The 17,932-nt window shown below is 41.8% G+C and overlaps 1 protein-coding gene across 5 annotated transcripts in view; it reads right to left on the reverse strand.

Annotated features, from left to right (window-relative positions):
- Window positions 1-17,932, reverse strand: part of adgrd1 (adhesion G protein-coupled receptor D1) — a 111,470-nt gene that overhangs the window by 23,841 nt on the left and 69,697 nt on the right. For all 5 annotated transcript variants that reach the window (XM_060931272.1, XM_060931273.1, XM_060931271.1 and 2 more), the window contains 4 exons: window positions 15,451-15,574; window positions 7,626-7,729; window positions 7,427-7,538; window positions 3,596-3,749 (listed from right to left, as the gene is read on the reverse strand). In XM_060931272.1, the coding sequence (XP_060787255.1) occupies window positions 3,596-3,749; window positions 7,427-7,538; window positions 7,626-7,729; window positions 15,451-15,574 (494 nt within the window). The remainder of the gene's footprint in view (window positions 1-3,595; window positions 3,750-7,426; window positions 7,539-7,625; window positions 7,730-15,450; window positions 15,575-17,932) is intronic.

The following is a 17,932-nucleotide window of genomic DNA, read 5'->3' on the forward strand; positions in this document are numbered from 1 at the left end:
GAATTAATTGCTTAAAATTAGCAAAATTGGCGGCACGGTGGTGTAGTGGTTAGCGCTGTCACCTCACAGCAAGAAGGTCCTGGGTTCGAGCCCCGTGGCCGGCGAGGGCCTTTCTGTGTGGAGTTTGCATGTTCTCCCCGTGTCCGCGTGGGTTTCCTCCGGGTGCTCCGGTTTCCCCCACAGTCCAAAGACATGCAGGTTAGGTTAACTGGTGACTCTAAATTGACCGTAGGTGTGAATGTGAGTGTGAATGGTTGTCTGTGTCTATGTGTCAGCCCTGTGATGACCTGGCGACTTGTCCAGGGTGTACCCCGCCTTTCGCCCGTAGTCAGCTGGGATAGGCTCCAGCTTGCCTGCGACCCTGTAGAACAGGATAAAGCGGCTAGAGATAATGAGATGAGATGAGAAATTAGCAAAATGATCTCTCATCATCTCTCATTATCTCTAGCCGCTTTATCCTGTTCTACAGGGTCGCAGGCAAGCTGGAGCCTATCCCAGCTGACTACGGGCGAAAGGCGGGGTACACCCTGGACAAGTCGCCAGGTCATCACAGGGCTGACACATAGGTGGTGTTTACATTAGACCGTATCCGTATCGTTTTCGTTGCGGATGCACTGTCCGTGCACATTAAAACGCCGGGAAACGACTCCACAGGCGGAACAATTTGAATCCGCCAGGGCCCACGTATTCAACCCAGTACGTATCTGATCCGGTGCTGTGTAAACATTGAGGAACGAGGATACGCAGTGCTGAGCTCTAGCTGACGTTGTCATTGGACAACGTCACTGTGACATCCACCTTCCTGATTCGCTGGCGTTGGTCATGCCACGTTGGTCATGTGACGTGACTGCTGAAAAACGGCGCGGACTTCACTTCCTGCTATTTGTCGACGGAAATACAGCATGGAAAACAACATGTCCCCATATTTTGTTTGGACACTTTCCCAGTCCACACCCTGAGCCGACACCGTTGTTTTATAATCCAATGTTACGTTTAGTAACAATTGGACCTCGTCGTCCGTCCATGAAAAAATGGTCTTTAGGCTTGCCATCCTTCCACTTGCAAGTGGTGAGTGACTTGCGCATGCCCGATATGCACTGGGATCATGTGACGTGCCGTCTAATTAGTCATGTGATTAGCGTATCCGTGTATTGCCGTTGCTGTGTGCACAGGGAACGGTTTTGTTGCGGGCACAGAAATTTTGTGTGTGTACGCGAATCGTTTTAAAAACGTTAATCTGATGATCCGCTGATTCGAAATAATGTAAACAGGGCCATAGACACAGACAACCATTCACACTCACCCCTACGGTCAATTTAGTCACCAGTTAACCTAACCTGCATGTCTTTGGACTGTGGGGGAAACCGGAGCACCCGGAGGAAACCCACACAGACATGGGGAGAACATGCAAACTCCGCACAGAAAGGCCCTCGCCGGCCACGGGGCTCGAACCCAGACCTTCTTGCTGTGAGGCGACGGCGCTAACCACTACACCACCGTGCCGCCCAGCAAAATTATCTGCCAATCGAATAAGAAAAGGTCAAGCTTGAAATGAGGAAAAGCATCTAAAAGTAAGCCAAATAAGCTTATATTTGACTTCTAATAATCTTCTAGTCAGAAATATTAGATAAATTCACCTATATTAAAGATATTTTCTCTTAACAATGAATCATTTTTTGCAGTGCAAAAGCCCGTTCAGCAGAAGCCTAAAAAATATTCGCCTCACAGAAACGTGCTTGTGGGAACTACGAATTAAAATATATTCTAAAAATCTCATAACAAAAGAACATAAAATTTACAATTATAATATTCCAATTATAATATCGTTTATAATATTGTTTATACTTAAAAACTGACTGAAAATCTACTCAATAACAGCAAGCATTAGTTGTTAAAATATTTCCGGAAGAGCTGCACTTAAGGCAAATGGATTTCCAAGCATTAAAAGCATTAATGTCAAAAGCATTGTTAAAAGCATTAGTATAGCAAGTAGTTAACTGAGACTTAGGCCAAGTTTACATTAGACCGTATCTGTCTCGTTTTCTTCGCGGATGCACTGTCCGTTTACATTAAAACGCCTGGAAACGCCGGGAAACGGGAATCCGCCAAGGTCCACGTATTCAATCCAGATCGTATCTGGTCCGGTGCTGTGTAAACATTGAGAATATGCGGATACGCTGTGCTGAGCTCTAGCTGGCGTCGTCATTGGACAACGTCACTGTGACATCCACCTTCCTGATTCGCTGGCGTTGGTCATGTGACGCGAGTGCTGAAAAACGGCGCGGACTTCTGCCTTGTATCACCTTTCATTAAAGAGTATAAAAGTATGAAAATACTGCAAATACTGATGCAAATACTGCCCATTGTGTAGTTATGATTGTCTTTAGGTTTGCCATCCTTCCACTTGCAAGTGGTAAGTGATATGCGCTGGGATCACACACACAGTGGCTCAGTCCCGAATCACTGCTCGTGCGCTATACTCGCGCGCTCTGTGAGCTGCGCAGGGCCGGAGTGCGCACCCTCCAGAGGGCACTCGCTGTTCAGGGCGGAGTGATTTGGAGCGCAGGATGCCTGCGGAGCCGAGCGTATCCGTGTTGCTGTGTGCACGCGAATCGTGTATTGGTGTTGCTGTGTGCACGCTAATCGTTTTAAAAACGTTAATCTGATGATCCGCTGATACGGTCTAATGTAAACCCCACCTTAAATTGCTTAACAGATCTACAAGAACGTAAAGAAGTTGTATCTATTAAGCTCCTTCAGAACGTTTTAAAGTCAAATCTGTTTGTAGCACGTGTTCAGGACGCAATATTATCGAGTGTCAATTCAGATTTGTTTGGTAAAAGAAAATTTCAGACAAACTAATGATTCTAAATTTAATAAATGGTGACAAAGGAAAAAACAAACAAACCTCAAACCCATAATATCCTTCATGGAAGTGAATTAATTCAAAGTAAATTTATTTTTTTAATTTCTTATTTTATTTATTTACTTATGTGTTTATTTATTTTTATTTCATAACTTTTATCACATTTCTATATACCATGCATTTATTCATCCTATATGACATTTTTCATCTTATTTACTTGATAACTGTTGTGCATGATGTTTGTGTCTGTTGATTGTTCGTTTGCTTTTGTTTGGGGTTTTTTTTTCAAGAAAAATGCTAAAATTCCTCACACATTTCATATTTTCTGTATCACTTATTTTTGAACATGATTTTATACCTCAGAAATGGTTCAGAGTTGTGGTGTTGTAACATATTCAGGATGCAGTATTATCTAGTATCAATTCAGATTTATTTGGTAAAAGAAAATTTCAAACTAACGACTCTGTAAATTTAATAAATGGTGACAAAGGAAAAAAAACCCCTCAAAACCATAATATCCTTCATGGAACTGAATTAATTCAAAGTAAATCGAATCTCGATTTTTAATTTTGGTTAAATTAATCCTTTATAGTTTATGAGTTAAGACAAAACAGCACCACCCTTTTAATAAACGAATCCTTCAGATTCTTTACATCATCGTGCTTTAACTGAACGTTTACAAAGGTGCACATTGCCGCTTGGTTTGTGAAAAAAAACGAGCTCACCCACCCCAGCCTATGCCGTAGTAGTAGAAGTGTTTGCTGCCCTCAGAGCCGAACACTTTGATCACCATGCTGTAGAGATGAAGCCCCTCCACCAGCATCCAGGCAAATGCACACAGGAAGAAAAAGTGAAGCAGCACTGCCATCACCTTACATGGCAACTAAAGGACAAAGAAAAAGGGTCAGACGTCATTACACAGCTATCCTTGACTTGCAAGTGACGTCAAAGCAAAATAGAAACTCGGATGTCGGCCATGTTGGTGGAGATACAAACGCGGGGTCAAGCGACATTCCAGACAAAACACTATAGTCACGCGTGCGCAACTCTCGTTGTTTTTCCACTGCTTTAAGCGTTCTTTTAGCTCTGCCATATCTTTGTGGTCACAACAGTACTCGTGACCGTGGCACGTTCCGATTGTTTAGAGTTCCGTCCGTGATTCGGAAAGAGGCTGAGGAAACTCTGAGGCTTAGTACGGAGAGGAGGCTGAACAACATCGGCAGGGCTGATCTAACAGAGGCTAACACCAAAACAGCTCGTGTTTGCAGTCATCATTTTATCTCGGGTGAGATTCAAAAGCTTTCTCGATAACATCATGGAAGAATTTTATTTCGTGTTGCTAGAATTTTGCTATAAAATGAGCGTTCTCTCTTGTCGTGGTTCACTCTGTCAGTCAGTGCGTTTACATGCACATCCAAATCGAGCTACAGTCGGTAATCGAGCTAAGGGTCCCAGCAGGGGTGCCAGAGAAATCCAATCCTACATGCACACAAGGAAATCGAGCTATTGTGTGAGGCACATTGTGCACCCGAGCCACAGGTGGCGCTACACGCCCCATCGTGTTGGTACACTTCCGGTTGTCGTCATGAAGAAGACGAGTGATTTCCACTTTACATTCACACCACATGTCATTGCCACCTGTTGGCTACAAACTGTCCTGCGCAGACCACTGTTTTGTAAGACAACTTATTTTGCACAATTGTATATTTTTCTAAAGTCCATTTTTTGCTTACAATTTAACTCATGTCTTAATAAACACACAAAAAGTTCAATTGTTTTTGTTTTTTGTCTCCTTGTTCCTCCTGACCTCTTTTGCTGCTCGCTACTACTACTGTTGTCATGCCGACCGAGGCTGTTGTGTTTCCCACTTGTGGTCTCGTCACTCCCGGAAGGGAAGTAATGGCCCTTTTCCACTACCCTTTTTCAGCTCGCTTCAGCTCACTTCAGCCCGACACGGCTCGCGTTTCGACTACCAAAGAACAGCACGACTCAGCTCGCTTCAGCCCTGCTTAGCCCCTGAAACTCGCACCGTTTTGGAGTGGGGCTGAAGCGAGCCAAACCGAGCCGAGTGAGGCTGGGGGCGTGAGCAGACACTCCCCTGTGCACTGATTGGTGAGGAGGAGTGTCCTCACATGCCCACACACGCCCCGCGAGCACGCTGGGATCTGTAAACACCGTAAACCCGGAAGAAGAAGAATTACGAGAATTTCTGAAGCCTTATGCGCCTCGCCTCATCTATACGCTCTTGCCAGTATCTGTTGGCGTTGTCGGTGACAACAAGCCACAGAACCAAGACCAGCAACACTAACGACGCCATGTCCTCCATGTTTATTGTTTACTATTCGGGTCGTGAGACTACCGCTTAAAAGCTCACTGATGTCACTGTTTGCGCCGCCTAATGACATCACGTGACGTCCACCCACTTTCGGTAACTCCACCCAATGTGTTCACCCACTTCCAGCCAGCACGGTTCAGCGCGGTTGTAGTCGAAATGCAACTCCAACAGCCCCGCTCAGCTCGACTCAGCCCAACTCAGCACGGCACGGCTCAGCCCGACTCAGCCGCGTTTGTAGTGGAAAAGCGGCATAAGTAGCTCGACTACGTAGCTCGATAGGGTTACATGCACTAAGTAGCTCGGCTACAACTGCATAATCTAGGTCGCATAGCTCGATAGGGTTTACATGCACTAAGTAGCTCGGCTACAATCGCATAATCTAGGTCGCGTAGCTCGATTACGAGAAATCCAGTTCGTTTCGATTTCAGCCGAGCTAAGGTGTTTCCATGGCACTTAGAACTTCGATTTCAGTCGAGCTACGGCAGAAATTCGATTTTCTCCATGTGCATGTAAACGCACTGAGTATTATAATTTTAACACATGTATTAGCATTTCGATTCTAGGAGCGCCAGCAAAATTATATGAAACAATCCAGACCAGGCACCCACTCAGAAAACGGGCTGTGTTTCATCTGAGGTCGGACTTGATTCTTCAGCAGCCGAACCAGATACAGTAGAACACGATATCTGGGTACTCGATGGTCGGTAGAAGCGTCTTATCTTCAGAAAAGTCTGACTTTTTAAAATAATATGGGTCAAAACCCACACGTATCTATCTTCTCTTTGTATCGAATCTTCGCTCGAGTGTTCAAATCGTGGCAATACTGAGAAAATTCAGCGCTGTTTACAGACACGCTTTCAGCGGCTGCCATCCTAGCTGCTTTGTATATCCACCATCATGGCGGACGCTCATGACGTAGCACATTTTGATCACGTGGCTGCAAGGCATCTATACACCATGGAGTTCTAAAAGTAAGTGCAGGAGGGGGATTTACGTGCACAATTACTGACTACGCACATTACCGAACACCCCCACCCTACAATCCTAAGTAGTTAAGAGACCACCAGAGAACCACGGCTAAATGAATATTATTTTCATTCCTGGTTCAGTAGTGACGTGATGACATGTTAGTGTGAGTGGTTTTGGTCGGTGGAGCAGGGTGATGTTTTTTTTAACGCCTCAGGGTCATTAGCAGGTTGAGAAGCAGTGCACTAACCACAAGTTTCCATTCAGCAGTGATGGGATGATGAACACACACTGGAAAATATGATCTAACTGCACACCTACTAGGTGAAACAGGGTTTCTTCCCCATCCCTACTAACCGACTTTTGAATCAGAAGAGAAACTGTATTTATCAGTTCACTATAAACTCATCACAGTTTATAAATCGGGCACTGGGAAATGGAGGCACAGAGGCTGCATCCACTAAAGATGTGTAATGAAATGACATTATGCTCTGCTTTAGGAGTGAGAGCGGTCTCGTCCTCAGATGGGAGATCTGAGCTGGGGAAATTAAATCACTTTGGTGCTTTATTGAATCCATTTGACAGCCCCGCTGGAGGCATGTGAGAAGATCTGCACATTCATCTAACTTTACCTTTGCCTGGACAATTCATCGTGACAAGACATCTCCTGTTATCACGATTGGATGAAAACATCCTGTTGCAAGAACAGATGTAATTGTATTTGCTGTAAGTGCGCCATAATAATAGGTATCATGGCCGGGGCAATGCTGATTACAACCATCTGGCTGTTACTGTCCTCCAGTCAATCAAAGCACACATCAGGATGGAGTCTGACTGGAAGAGAAAGCAGGTCCACTTTAACTGAGATACAACCGTCATTCAGGAACTCCTAAGGGAATTATCTCTATGGCCATAATATAAACACAGTGAAAACAAAGACGGTATGGCTCTCAGGGATCTTGATTTATTTATTTATTTTTTACTTTTAGCGTTACTAATCTCCAGGGAGGCGCTTGCTTGTTTGTTTTTTCTCATGCCCCAACATGGAAGGAAACACAGGGTCAGAGCCTCTGAAGAAGTTAAAGGTTTCCCTAAACTGTTGCTTCTTTATGAAGCCTGGGATAGGACCTCATAGACATTCGAATATTCACTGCTAAGGTACTAATGCTCTGAAACATGTCAGGAATAAGACGCGATGAGTCGAAAGAGAACGCAGACCAAGAATCGCATACGGATGAAGAGGAGGATACAGTATTTACCGTCCCGGGTTCAAAGCGGAAGCTGATGAGAAGGAGGATCTGGGCCACCAGGATGGCGAAGGACAAGTTAGCATGGATGTGATAGCGCTGGTTCCGGATGGTACTCACAGACCTACACACACACACACACACACACATGGACATTATAATGTATACACAGTACATGACTGTACTCTTTTGGCAAAACCAGCATACTCACGAGAGCACAGCGAAGGTGACCAGGGTGATGGCCAGACAGAAGATGGAGATGGAGCAACCCACATAAGTAATGGTAGAGAGCACAACCTGATGGCTCTTACTGAGCTGTGCAGGACAAAACAGAGCAATAAAGATTACGCTGTACAGAAATTGACCTTCTATAAAACGACCACCTGAAATAACCCCAGGAAATACACTGACATGTTGGTATAGAACCATTTACGCCATCCATGCTTAGAAAGTTGTTACATGATTTTTTTTTTTCGTTTCCGTTTCCGGTTGAGAGTACGTCGTGCGCGTTCTGGCTGCCGCTTCTCACCGGAGCTCTTATTTTATTTCTTTTTCTATTTTTTTTCTTTCCTGTGTGTTTGTGTAGTTTGGTGTTTGTTTGAGTGTTTTGTCCGCCGGTTGTGGTGTAGCTCCGGACCCAGTTTTGGGCGTCGGTTCCCTCCAGGCCTTGGTTCGCTGTGGGTGATGCCTGCGCTCCCAGCTGTGGACTGCAGTGAGCCTGTTGCTCAATTTACATCGTGGTTGTCCAGCGCTCTGTGCTTTAACGCTTGGCGTGATGTTCCGAGCGATGTTGCTCGGTGGCGTCGCGGCGGCTGTGCAGGCGGTTTGGGACACACGAGCGCTCTGCGTGGCGGAGCTTCTCTGCTCGCTTTGTGGATCCATGGCGTGGTGTTCGAGCGATGTTGCTGACGGCGTCACGGCGGCGGTGCTGGAGATGTGGGACTTGTTTTCGTGCGCCTTTTGGTGGGACTGTGGCTGCTACACCACGGGAATTACATCCTGACCCCTACTTGGTGGACTTTTTACTTTTTTTTAATTATATTTTTATTTATTTTTTCTTTCCTTGTCTATAATTGTAAAGCGTCCTTGGGTTTTTTGAAAGGCGCTATATAAATTTAACTTATTATTATTATTATTTAACTCTTGTATGAAGAGAGGTTTTACTCCAGTATAAAGACACTCCAGGGTGCGCTCTGTCTTTTCCGCCATCTCCACACGGAACCAAACTGAAACCAAGTGCTGGCGTTTAAAACACAGAGTGGTAAAATATCGACAAAGGATTTGCAGGTAGACTTGAAGCCTACAACATGCACCAACTCCAAAAACAAAACTATGATAAAAGGTCAAAACAGTCGGTTTGTATTAATACAAGGTGTGTATAGAGCGCATGGAGTGTCCTATCAGTCTCTTCCAACCACCTATTCAATACTGATGTTGCTTGACCAAAGCCGCATTTCTTTTTTGGATGAATATTTGTGTAAATAATTTATTCAGCAGACCGAGCCACTGAAAAGATCAGAAACCACAGGAAGGTTGGAATGACGTGAGCCGCATAAACACTGAAATCGACTCTCATCAGTCAAAGGTTACACTTGACTGAGCCAGTTCCTTTCCATATATTGTATGTAATGATAAAGTTAACTTTGAACCAAAGATGTTTAGTGCTAACACTAACATCTGGTCAATTCATCGTTATGAACTGCTTGGAAAAATAAATGTTGCTCTAACAGTAGCACTTCAGGGCAAATTATGCAGGGTGAAATATCGACCAAATCATCCACTGAAGTCACTGTGAAACGAATTATATGCCTAACTGTCTCTGCTTTGATCATCATTCTGAACACTACATTTCAAGCTCAGGTACACGGACCATGTGCCAAAAGAAATGTGACTATTATTTCTGCTTGAATGGGCTTCAGAGAAATCGGATCACCCGGAGACTTCCTTCAGGCTCGTCTGCATGCAAATAAGGAACCCCAGTTCAGTTATAAAAAAAAAAATGTCGGTGTAAAAATAAACACATTGAAATTCAATAGATTGCATAATATTTTCAGGAAGGCAAAGTTCACAAGTCAGATAAGGAAAAAAAATTTTTTTTTCTATTACGTAAAGGCAAAGAGTCTTTATGTTCCTCTGAGGTAGCTTGTTTTCATAAAACGATTGTTCCCATAGCTGGACAAAATGTTCGCTAGAACTTCCTCCTGTTTCGTGATTATGGAGGGCCCAGAATATCTCCTCACAGTGTGTCCAAAACAGAATGATCCCTTAGCCTGGAAGATTGTGGCAAGCCGCTAATTAAAGCCTGAAGACAGGCAAAATTTAGAATCGCTGCTGGAACAGGTCTGATTGATGACAGATTTTATGTACAAATCCAAAAAATCCAAGCTGTTCTGCACCTGGATGTCTAGAATAAGTTGGTCACTTTATTTGTAATTCATCAGGTGGGCTTTCTGACTGAAATTTCTGAGTGGATGATGATCCTTTACTAGGGATCCATCAATGCCAATACTGGATACATAAATACCTTGCTCATGTACCCCTAATTCCCTACTCATAAAGAAACATTATGTGACGTAAACCTGGTGTACCATGCTAAAGAACGGACGACACACAGCGATCTGGACTTATTTCACAACCAAAGCAAAGCAGAAAACAACAAGAGGAGGAACTGTAGTGTCTTGATGAACCTGATGAAACATCTTAAACAAAAACTCAGCACGAGGAGTTCATTGTTAGCAGCACCCGAGAGCAATGGTCGCTGCAGAAAAAAAAAACTGAGTAAAAAAAAAAAACTTGACAAGTACCAAAAACCATGTGCTGAAAAAGGCCATCCTTGACATATCTAGCCATGCCATGGCTCTTATTCAGTATCTTCTAACCACTTTGTTATTTATGAGGTGACAATCTCTTCTGGTTCACTCTACTTAGCCACACACTTGGCCTCCTGTGAGACACATTCACACACAATGCTGAGCTTTAAATTAACCAGATACAAAATGTATTCTCTCTCTCTCTCTCTCTCTCTCTCTCTCTCTCAAGAATCTTCTCATCTTCTTCCAAAATGTCAGCTCCTCTAAAGACTCAGTGAGATTTAGTGAGCTCTTCAGCCAATCATAACTTGCATGCTTTTGGCTGGTTGTCTACTGAAAAAAAAGTGAAGCATCTGATTCAGCAATGAAACTTTTTTTTTTTCTGGAGATTCCTACTGAGACCTGACCTTAATGTCTGAGAAAGTGAGCTTGGCAAAGACTGATGAGAGTCGCAAGGACTGTACTTTACTGTTTCTCACCAGTCCAAAAAAAAAAAAAAAAAGCTTAAAATAGACTACTGCTATGGTGAAATATGGCTCTGTAGTAATAACCCTAGCAGAATTTTAAGTTCCGTGTTCATATTGTGCATGCTTAACCACGCTTAATGGAGGTTCACCCACAGAAATCCCCTTAAGACCGCAAGACAAACGTGCTCTCGCCTTCCTTCCTCAGGACACATGGGTCTCAGGAATGCTGCTGCGACCACACTGGTGGACCACTGACTAGACTCCAAAATCAACCTAACCACACGAATTAGCACAGAGGCTGAGAGTTGCTGGCGTATCACCAAAGATACGCCATTGTCAGGAACAGAAATGTAAAAAATAAAATGTCAAGTATACTTTTCCTTGGATGTAAACTGGCTCTGCTATGAAAACTTTTATGTTATAATTCTACAAATAATCAACAGTTATTCCGCAAAATCGAGTCGTACATGAGCTGATAGGCGACAAGGCGCGTAGCGCCAATTTGGCTATAATGCCTCGGTCACAACCGGCTGTACGTGCTCTTACGGCCGGTCTACGTGCAAGAAACGCACGGAGGGCGTGCATGTGACATGCTGATTTTCGAGCCGCAGACCGGCCGCAGAGGTTCTTTGTCATATCAAACAAACTCTACGGGCGCTTACGTTTTTTTCAGGTTGCAAGACAAACTTACGGCCAACGTGCGTCTTTCTACACGAACAAAAAAAAAAAAAAAACGCAGCGATTTGGGAAACACCAAAAATCGCATGGCCAAAAAATCGTACGTCCGGTTGTGACCTAGGCTTAAGCCATGTATGATGAGATTGAGTGGAATAATGGTTTTATTCTATCCATATTCACTGGATTTTGAGAAACAGATCATTTTTATTTTTAGCAAATTCGATAAATAAAAACTTTACGTAAAATGTCTGACAAAATCATTTCCGCTTAGAATGTAAACAAACCGGCGAAATGACAGGAGCAATTTGTGAAAAATGCTATAATAATAATTCTTGAAAAATAAAAAGATATGTTCCTACCATCAAATACTTTTATTCCATATTTTTTTGCTTTTTTCATTTTTCTTCTTTTAGTTTTTTTTTTTTTTGGAGGTTAGTAAACCAACTTAAAAGTGTATTGCAACAGGATATATATATATTATATATATTCTTTTAGCCATTTCTGTTTCTTTTAAATACCTGATGATAATTTTTGGGGTTTTGTTTTTGAGTAGTTTTTATTTCATCCTCAGTTGGTTCAGCAACACGTGCCACCGTTTTGTTTTTCTCTACTCACGGTATATGAGCTGATATCCTAGTCGCAGAGTAGCCAATCAGAGCACGCGATTGCTCATATCCAGTGAATGTGGATAGAATAATTTTAGTTATTCCACTAATATTGGGGTCTGAATCCAACTGATGAAAAAAAACAAGTAAAGTAATAGGTGATTTGGCTGACAAATGGATAGAGAAAAACAATCTAGCTGTGGAAACTCACTGGAGGTTAAACAAAAGATGGTCATTAAACGATTATGCAGCCAAGACCAGTAACATCTGGTGTATAAACTATTACCATGACTGTGAGAAACTCTTTCAGAGACTGCAGGGAGCGTGTGCACTGTCAAAGAGTGGCACTGACACTCGTGCCAGTGTCTCTATGTTTGGCAGCATTCAGTGCAATGAGGCTGTACGCATCTAGCGCTTTGGCAAGCACGTCCATCGGCATCTTTAGTTACAGTAGACTGATGACATACACTAACTGTGTCCGCTGAACAAACTGTGCTATAGTTATTCCTGAGAAGTAAAGGTTTCAGTGAACCATGGTTAAATGGTTAGAGAAGCAACTTTGGGACCCAAAGGTCACTGGTTCGATTCCCTGGACCAATAGGAATGGCTGAAATGCCCTTGAGCAAGGCACCTAACCCTTAACTGCTCACCAGGCTGCTCTGGGTTTGGCGTACGTTGCTCTGAATAAGAGCGTCTGCTAAATGCCATTAAATGTAACGTAATGAACATTGATAATTTTTTCAGAAAACCTTCAGGGTTTAGGAGTTTGTTTCAAATAAAGTCTTAGGTCATAGAATGTTTTTGTAGAGGGTGTCATAGGTGATAATGGGCTAAACAAGCACAAGGAAATAAACAAAATAAACAAAATAATATGAAACAGGATAATGATAAGATGTTAACTCCATGGGATCCGAAAATCAAATAAACATAATGTCAGACATCTTGTATTAGATTGGTTTCAGACATTCCATCATGATATGGTGTGAACCACACAAGTTAAACCCATTACCTCATGTTATTTTTGGTTTGTCTGATAAATTTAGCTCTGGTGTATTGTGTTTTAGTTTAAAAAAAAACAGTGTGTACTGATGGTACTGTAAATTGATTATAGCGTTTGCTGTCCAGGTAACAGTGTGAACCAGCCCGAGCTTACTTCATTCGATCATTTAGATTCTGGTGGTTTAGCAAAATTAATGCTAAAAATATTTTAGCATTAATTTTGTTGAAACAGAACAAGATGTGCCTCTAGTATAAAACATGTGGTGCTCCAGATGTCATTACAGTCTATTATTTATTAATCCATGTCTCATCCAGATGCAGTTACTAATTTATTCTCTAGATGTTTTTGATATTATTTGGCACGGTTTCCTTGTCTAAATAGTGCGTACAGGCAAATGTGCACATACAGGCTAGAATTGTGCAATGGATTGAACAAAATTTCTTTGTCAAAGAAACAATGAATTCTGAATGCTGCGTGTCCCAGGAGAAACGGGAAATAAGAAACGGGAAATACTTCTTTGGAAATAAGCAACAAACCTACTGGTTTAATTTGTTATGAGCAAGTGGCAGTGCCTAATGCACCATGAAAAAAATAATAATCATGGCTTCGATGACGAGTATACTAGTTAGTCTGGGGTGGCTAATCATCCTTTCTTGCAGCTGAATTATCAAGGATGCAGCTCAACATGGTCGAGTCGAAGGAATACAAAGGCGCCGGTAGCAGCCGCCATACTACTCATGTCTGACCATGGAACACAGTTCAGATATTCATACCTACAGACAATTTAGAGTAACCAATTAACCTAACTGCATGTCTGGACATATACTACTAAGTATTTGTAGTATATACTAAGTATATGGACTATTATTCTATCCACATTCACTAGATATGAGCAATCGCGTGCACTGATTGATACCATGAGTAGAGAAAAACAAAATGGCGGAGTGCATCAAGTCCGATATATCACTTTGTTATCGAGTATTTAAAAGAAACAGAAATGGCTAAAAGAATATAGTGTCGTGTATCTCCTGTTCTACACTCCAGCCCAGTTGATAGTGGTAATGCACCTTTAAGTTGGTTTGCCAACTGACAAAAAAAAATAAAAATGAAATGCACTACTGTTCAAAAGTTTGGGGTCACTTTGAAATGTCCTTATTTTTGAAAGAAAAGCACTGTTCTTTTCAATGAAGATCACTTGAAACTAATCAGAAATCCACTCTATACATTGCTAATGTGGTAAATGACTATTCTAGCTGCAAATGTCTGGTTTTTGGTGCAATATCTCCATAGGTGTATAGAGGCCCATTTCCAGCAACTCTCACTCCAGTGTTCTAATGGTACAATGTGTTTGCTCATTGCCTCAGAAGGCTAATGGATGATTAGAAAACCCTTGTACAATCATGTTAGCACAGCTGAAAACAGTTGAGCTCTTTAGAGAAGCTATAAAACTGACCTTCCTTTGAGCAGATTGAGTTTCTGGAGCATCACATTTGTGGGGTCGATTAAATGCTCAAAATGGCCAGAAAAACGTCTTGACTATATTTTCTATTCATTTTACAACTTATGGTGGTAAATAAAAGTGTGACTTTTCATGGAAAACACAAAATTGTCTGGGTGACCCCAAACTTTTGAACGGTAGTGTAAATAAATAGATAAATAATAATTAAAAAAAAAACCTAAAGAAGAATAAGAAGAAAATGGTGGAGCATGTTGCTGAACCAAGCGAGGATGAAACTAGAAAAGCACTCGGAGAGCGCAGACCTCCGCCAAGAATCCTTTAAAAAAAATCCGGGATCCAGAAGGTGATCCGGATCACCGCCAAAATTTAATGGATTGTTACTTGTGCCCAGTCACACCTCTGGAAAAAATTTCAGAGCAATCCGTTCATAACTTTTTCCGTAATGTTGCTAACAGACAAACCAACAAACAAACAAACCAACGCTACTGAAAACAACTTCCTTGGCGGAGGTAATAAAAACTCTACTTGAAAACAAAACCACAAAATAATACAAAAAGCAACAAAATATGGAATGAAAGTATTTGATGGTAAGAACGTATCTTTTTTATTTTTCAAGAATTATCATTATTGCATTTTTCACAAATTGCTCCTGTCATTTCGCCGGTTCGTTTACATTCTAAGCATAAATGATTTTGTCGGACGTTTTGTATAAAGTTTTTATTGATCGGATTTGAAAAAAAAAAATGCTCTGTTTCTCAAAATCCAGTGAATGTGGATAGAATAAAACAGTTATTCCACTCAATCTCGTCGTACATGGCTTATAACCGACTCGGCGCTATGTGCCTCTTCGGATATAAACTCATGTACGACTCGATTTCGTGGAATAACTGTTAATTATATACTAGGTATATGGACTAATACTACTAACTATTAACAACCTGCCATCACATCTGGCCCCACTGTCGATCCAGGAGCATCTTGTCTGAACTTTAACACACCTAATGCAGTTATTCTCACCTCCACAGGAACCACCTGCATGAGAATGGCAAAGTTGGTCAGGTGGTTGCACACGCAGATGGAGTAGGAAAGGTTGCCTCCAGCTCTCAAACAACCGTTGTTGGACCATACGCCTTCCTTCAAGCTGAAACACACACACAAACACATGACACTCTTTGTTTGGATTCACAGCTAAGTAAGGATTCATACTATGGTCCAAATCTTTGTGTCACAATGTGTTTAAGGCATCACATATTAAACAAACATAAAAGTTCAGGTACACGCAGCAATGCTTCCTTCATATAAAGAAGCATCTATAATAATAATGGCTCACACTAAACACTGCCACTGTTACAACAGTATTCTTGGGCTCCTTTTGGACAGACCACACATCTGTACTCCAAGCCTCCATCAGTTGGCGTTTTTCTGGGCAGATAAACTTTCCACAAACATAAAATAGGCTACGTCACTCTTCTAGCACAAATACAGCCTTGAGTCGCTCAAAACAAAGCTGGGAGTGTTAGGATGGATTTTATAAACACGTTTACATCAAGCTGTGCAGCATTTTTACCTTACTTGGCTTGACAGACAACTGCTTAAATATTACAAGCATACGCTCAAAAGGAGATATGACTTCTGAGCTCAGCAATCCGACAACACTGCAAAGAAATATGAAGCCGCTCTGAAACCTAATTTCAGTGATTAGATACAGACTCGAGTCCCTGCTTAGGTTTTTGTGCATATTTAGTCTTATCTAATTTGCAGCCGTGGTTATCTTTCCAAGCACAGACATTCCCCTGTTTCCCAGGTTTGGCCTTCTGTCCATACTGCATAAGTGAAATTCCATTAAATACCCCCAGATGAGAGAGAGAGAGAGAGAGAGAGAGAGAGGAGCAGAAGGAAGGAAGGAGTCTTCCTCCAAAACAAACATGGAACGCTCCTTGCGATTTATAACCTTCCTGCAGTCCTAAATTTGGTGGAAGTTATTGGTCCTAAGTGATTTGTCAGTATATTGCTTTTCTTCACAGATCCTTTAATAAATAAAAAATGTCTGTGACTCAACCAAAACCCAAAAAGAGCAGAAAAGACTGCAGGATTGTGCTCGAATATGAAAATAAATCTGAGAACCACCTCATGTATTTTGAGTTCATGTATAAACCACAATCAGAAAATAATATACATGTGGAACCACACTGGTCTTGTTTGCACTTTGGATTACCATGCAATATAAGGAATGAATAAAACATAATGGGGTGAAACTAATCAATGATGGGTTATGCTGATCAGGCCTGGTTTGATTGCGGAGTTACTGTTAACACCCTGCAGTTGAATATTTAAATAATATTGCCTGGCGTTGAGTGGTATATCAGATATATTCCATTCAGCTAGCATGATATTGAACGAGTCGAAGACGAGTGGCTGAATGGAATATATCTGATATACCATGGAAAAAAAGCCAGCCAATATTATTATTATTATTATACATACACATTCCTTTCAGGTGTTCAACGTGTCTCTCTCTTTCAAAATTCTCTTAAAATCTTCCATATTTAACGAAGCAAACCTGGCGGCCATGTTTGTTTACAAATTGTCACAGTCGCTCACTCGCGAGCGCAGAAGTTTTACATCTCCGACGTGTGATGTCATGTTGCATTGACACCCATGCAATATCGTAAACCGTATTCAACGCTCATTCAGGCACTCGTCTTCGACTCCATTGAGTAGAGTGACGTAATACACGTAGGATAAGCGATATGCTAGCAATATTGCATGCTATCAGACCAAATGAATGAAACCTGCTAGAAAGGAATAGAACACGTGTTTTTATTCCATCGAAAAAGTGTCCTGTACTATATGTGTAATAATTTCCTATAACGGTATGCCCTGAAGTGCTTTATTCATCTTATACACCACAGTGAAAAACTTACAACAGTTACGACTTTTAAATGGTTAACAAATTACATGTACTTTTTAGCCTTTTATAGTCACATTTAATGTTGTGTGGAATGCATGGTTTTCCCCAAAGTGCTTTAGCGTGTCGGGCTTGATACGCTTAGTCGCTTTAGTTAAAGGGGAACAGAGGGCAATATATAGAGTAAATATAACAATAAAACACACAATGACGAACCTTATTCAAGACTTACAAAAGTTTTTTTGTTCTAAGGTTGGAAAGTTATAGTGTTTTGAAAGTAGCTCGAGCAAACTATTTTCGCAGTTTGAACAGCCCGCCATGATATTAATTTTATCCAATCAGAATGCACCTTAATTTTCTCTGCATAACACTCATGACGTATGTATGTGCCCAGTTGTAAATAAACAATATGGCTCATTGAGGTTGGAAATACCTGTTTCTGCCTCTTGCGACGATTTCGCAAGTCCACGGGTGGCGCCTATCTCATTGCAGCAAATAAATTCTGCTGGACTCGTGAGCAACTCCACGTTACATTTTCCGCACGAGCACCACGCCGTGTCACCTGCACGCAGACGCTCTGCCCCACGCTCA

This window comes from Neoarius graeffei, chromosome 10 (assembly GCF_027579695.1).
Source record: "Neoarius graeffei isolate fNeoGra1 chromosome 10, fNeoGra1.pri, whole genome shotgun sequence".
NCBI classification, from domain to species: domain Eukaryota; kingdom Metazoa; phylum Chordata; class Actinopteri; order Siluriformes; family Ariidae; genus Neoarius; species Neoarius graeffei.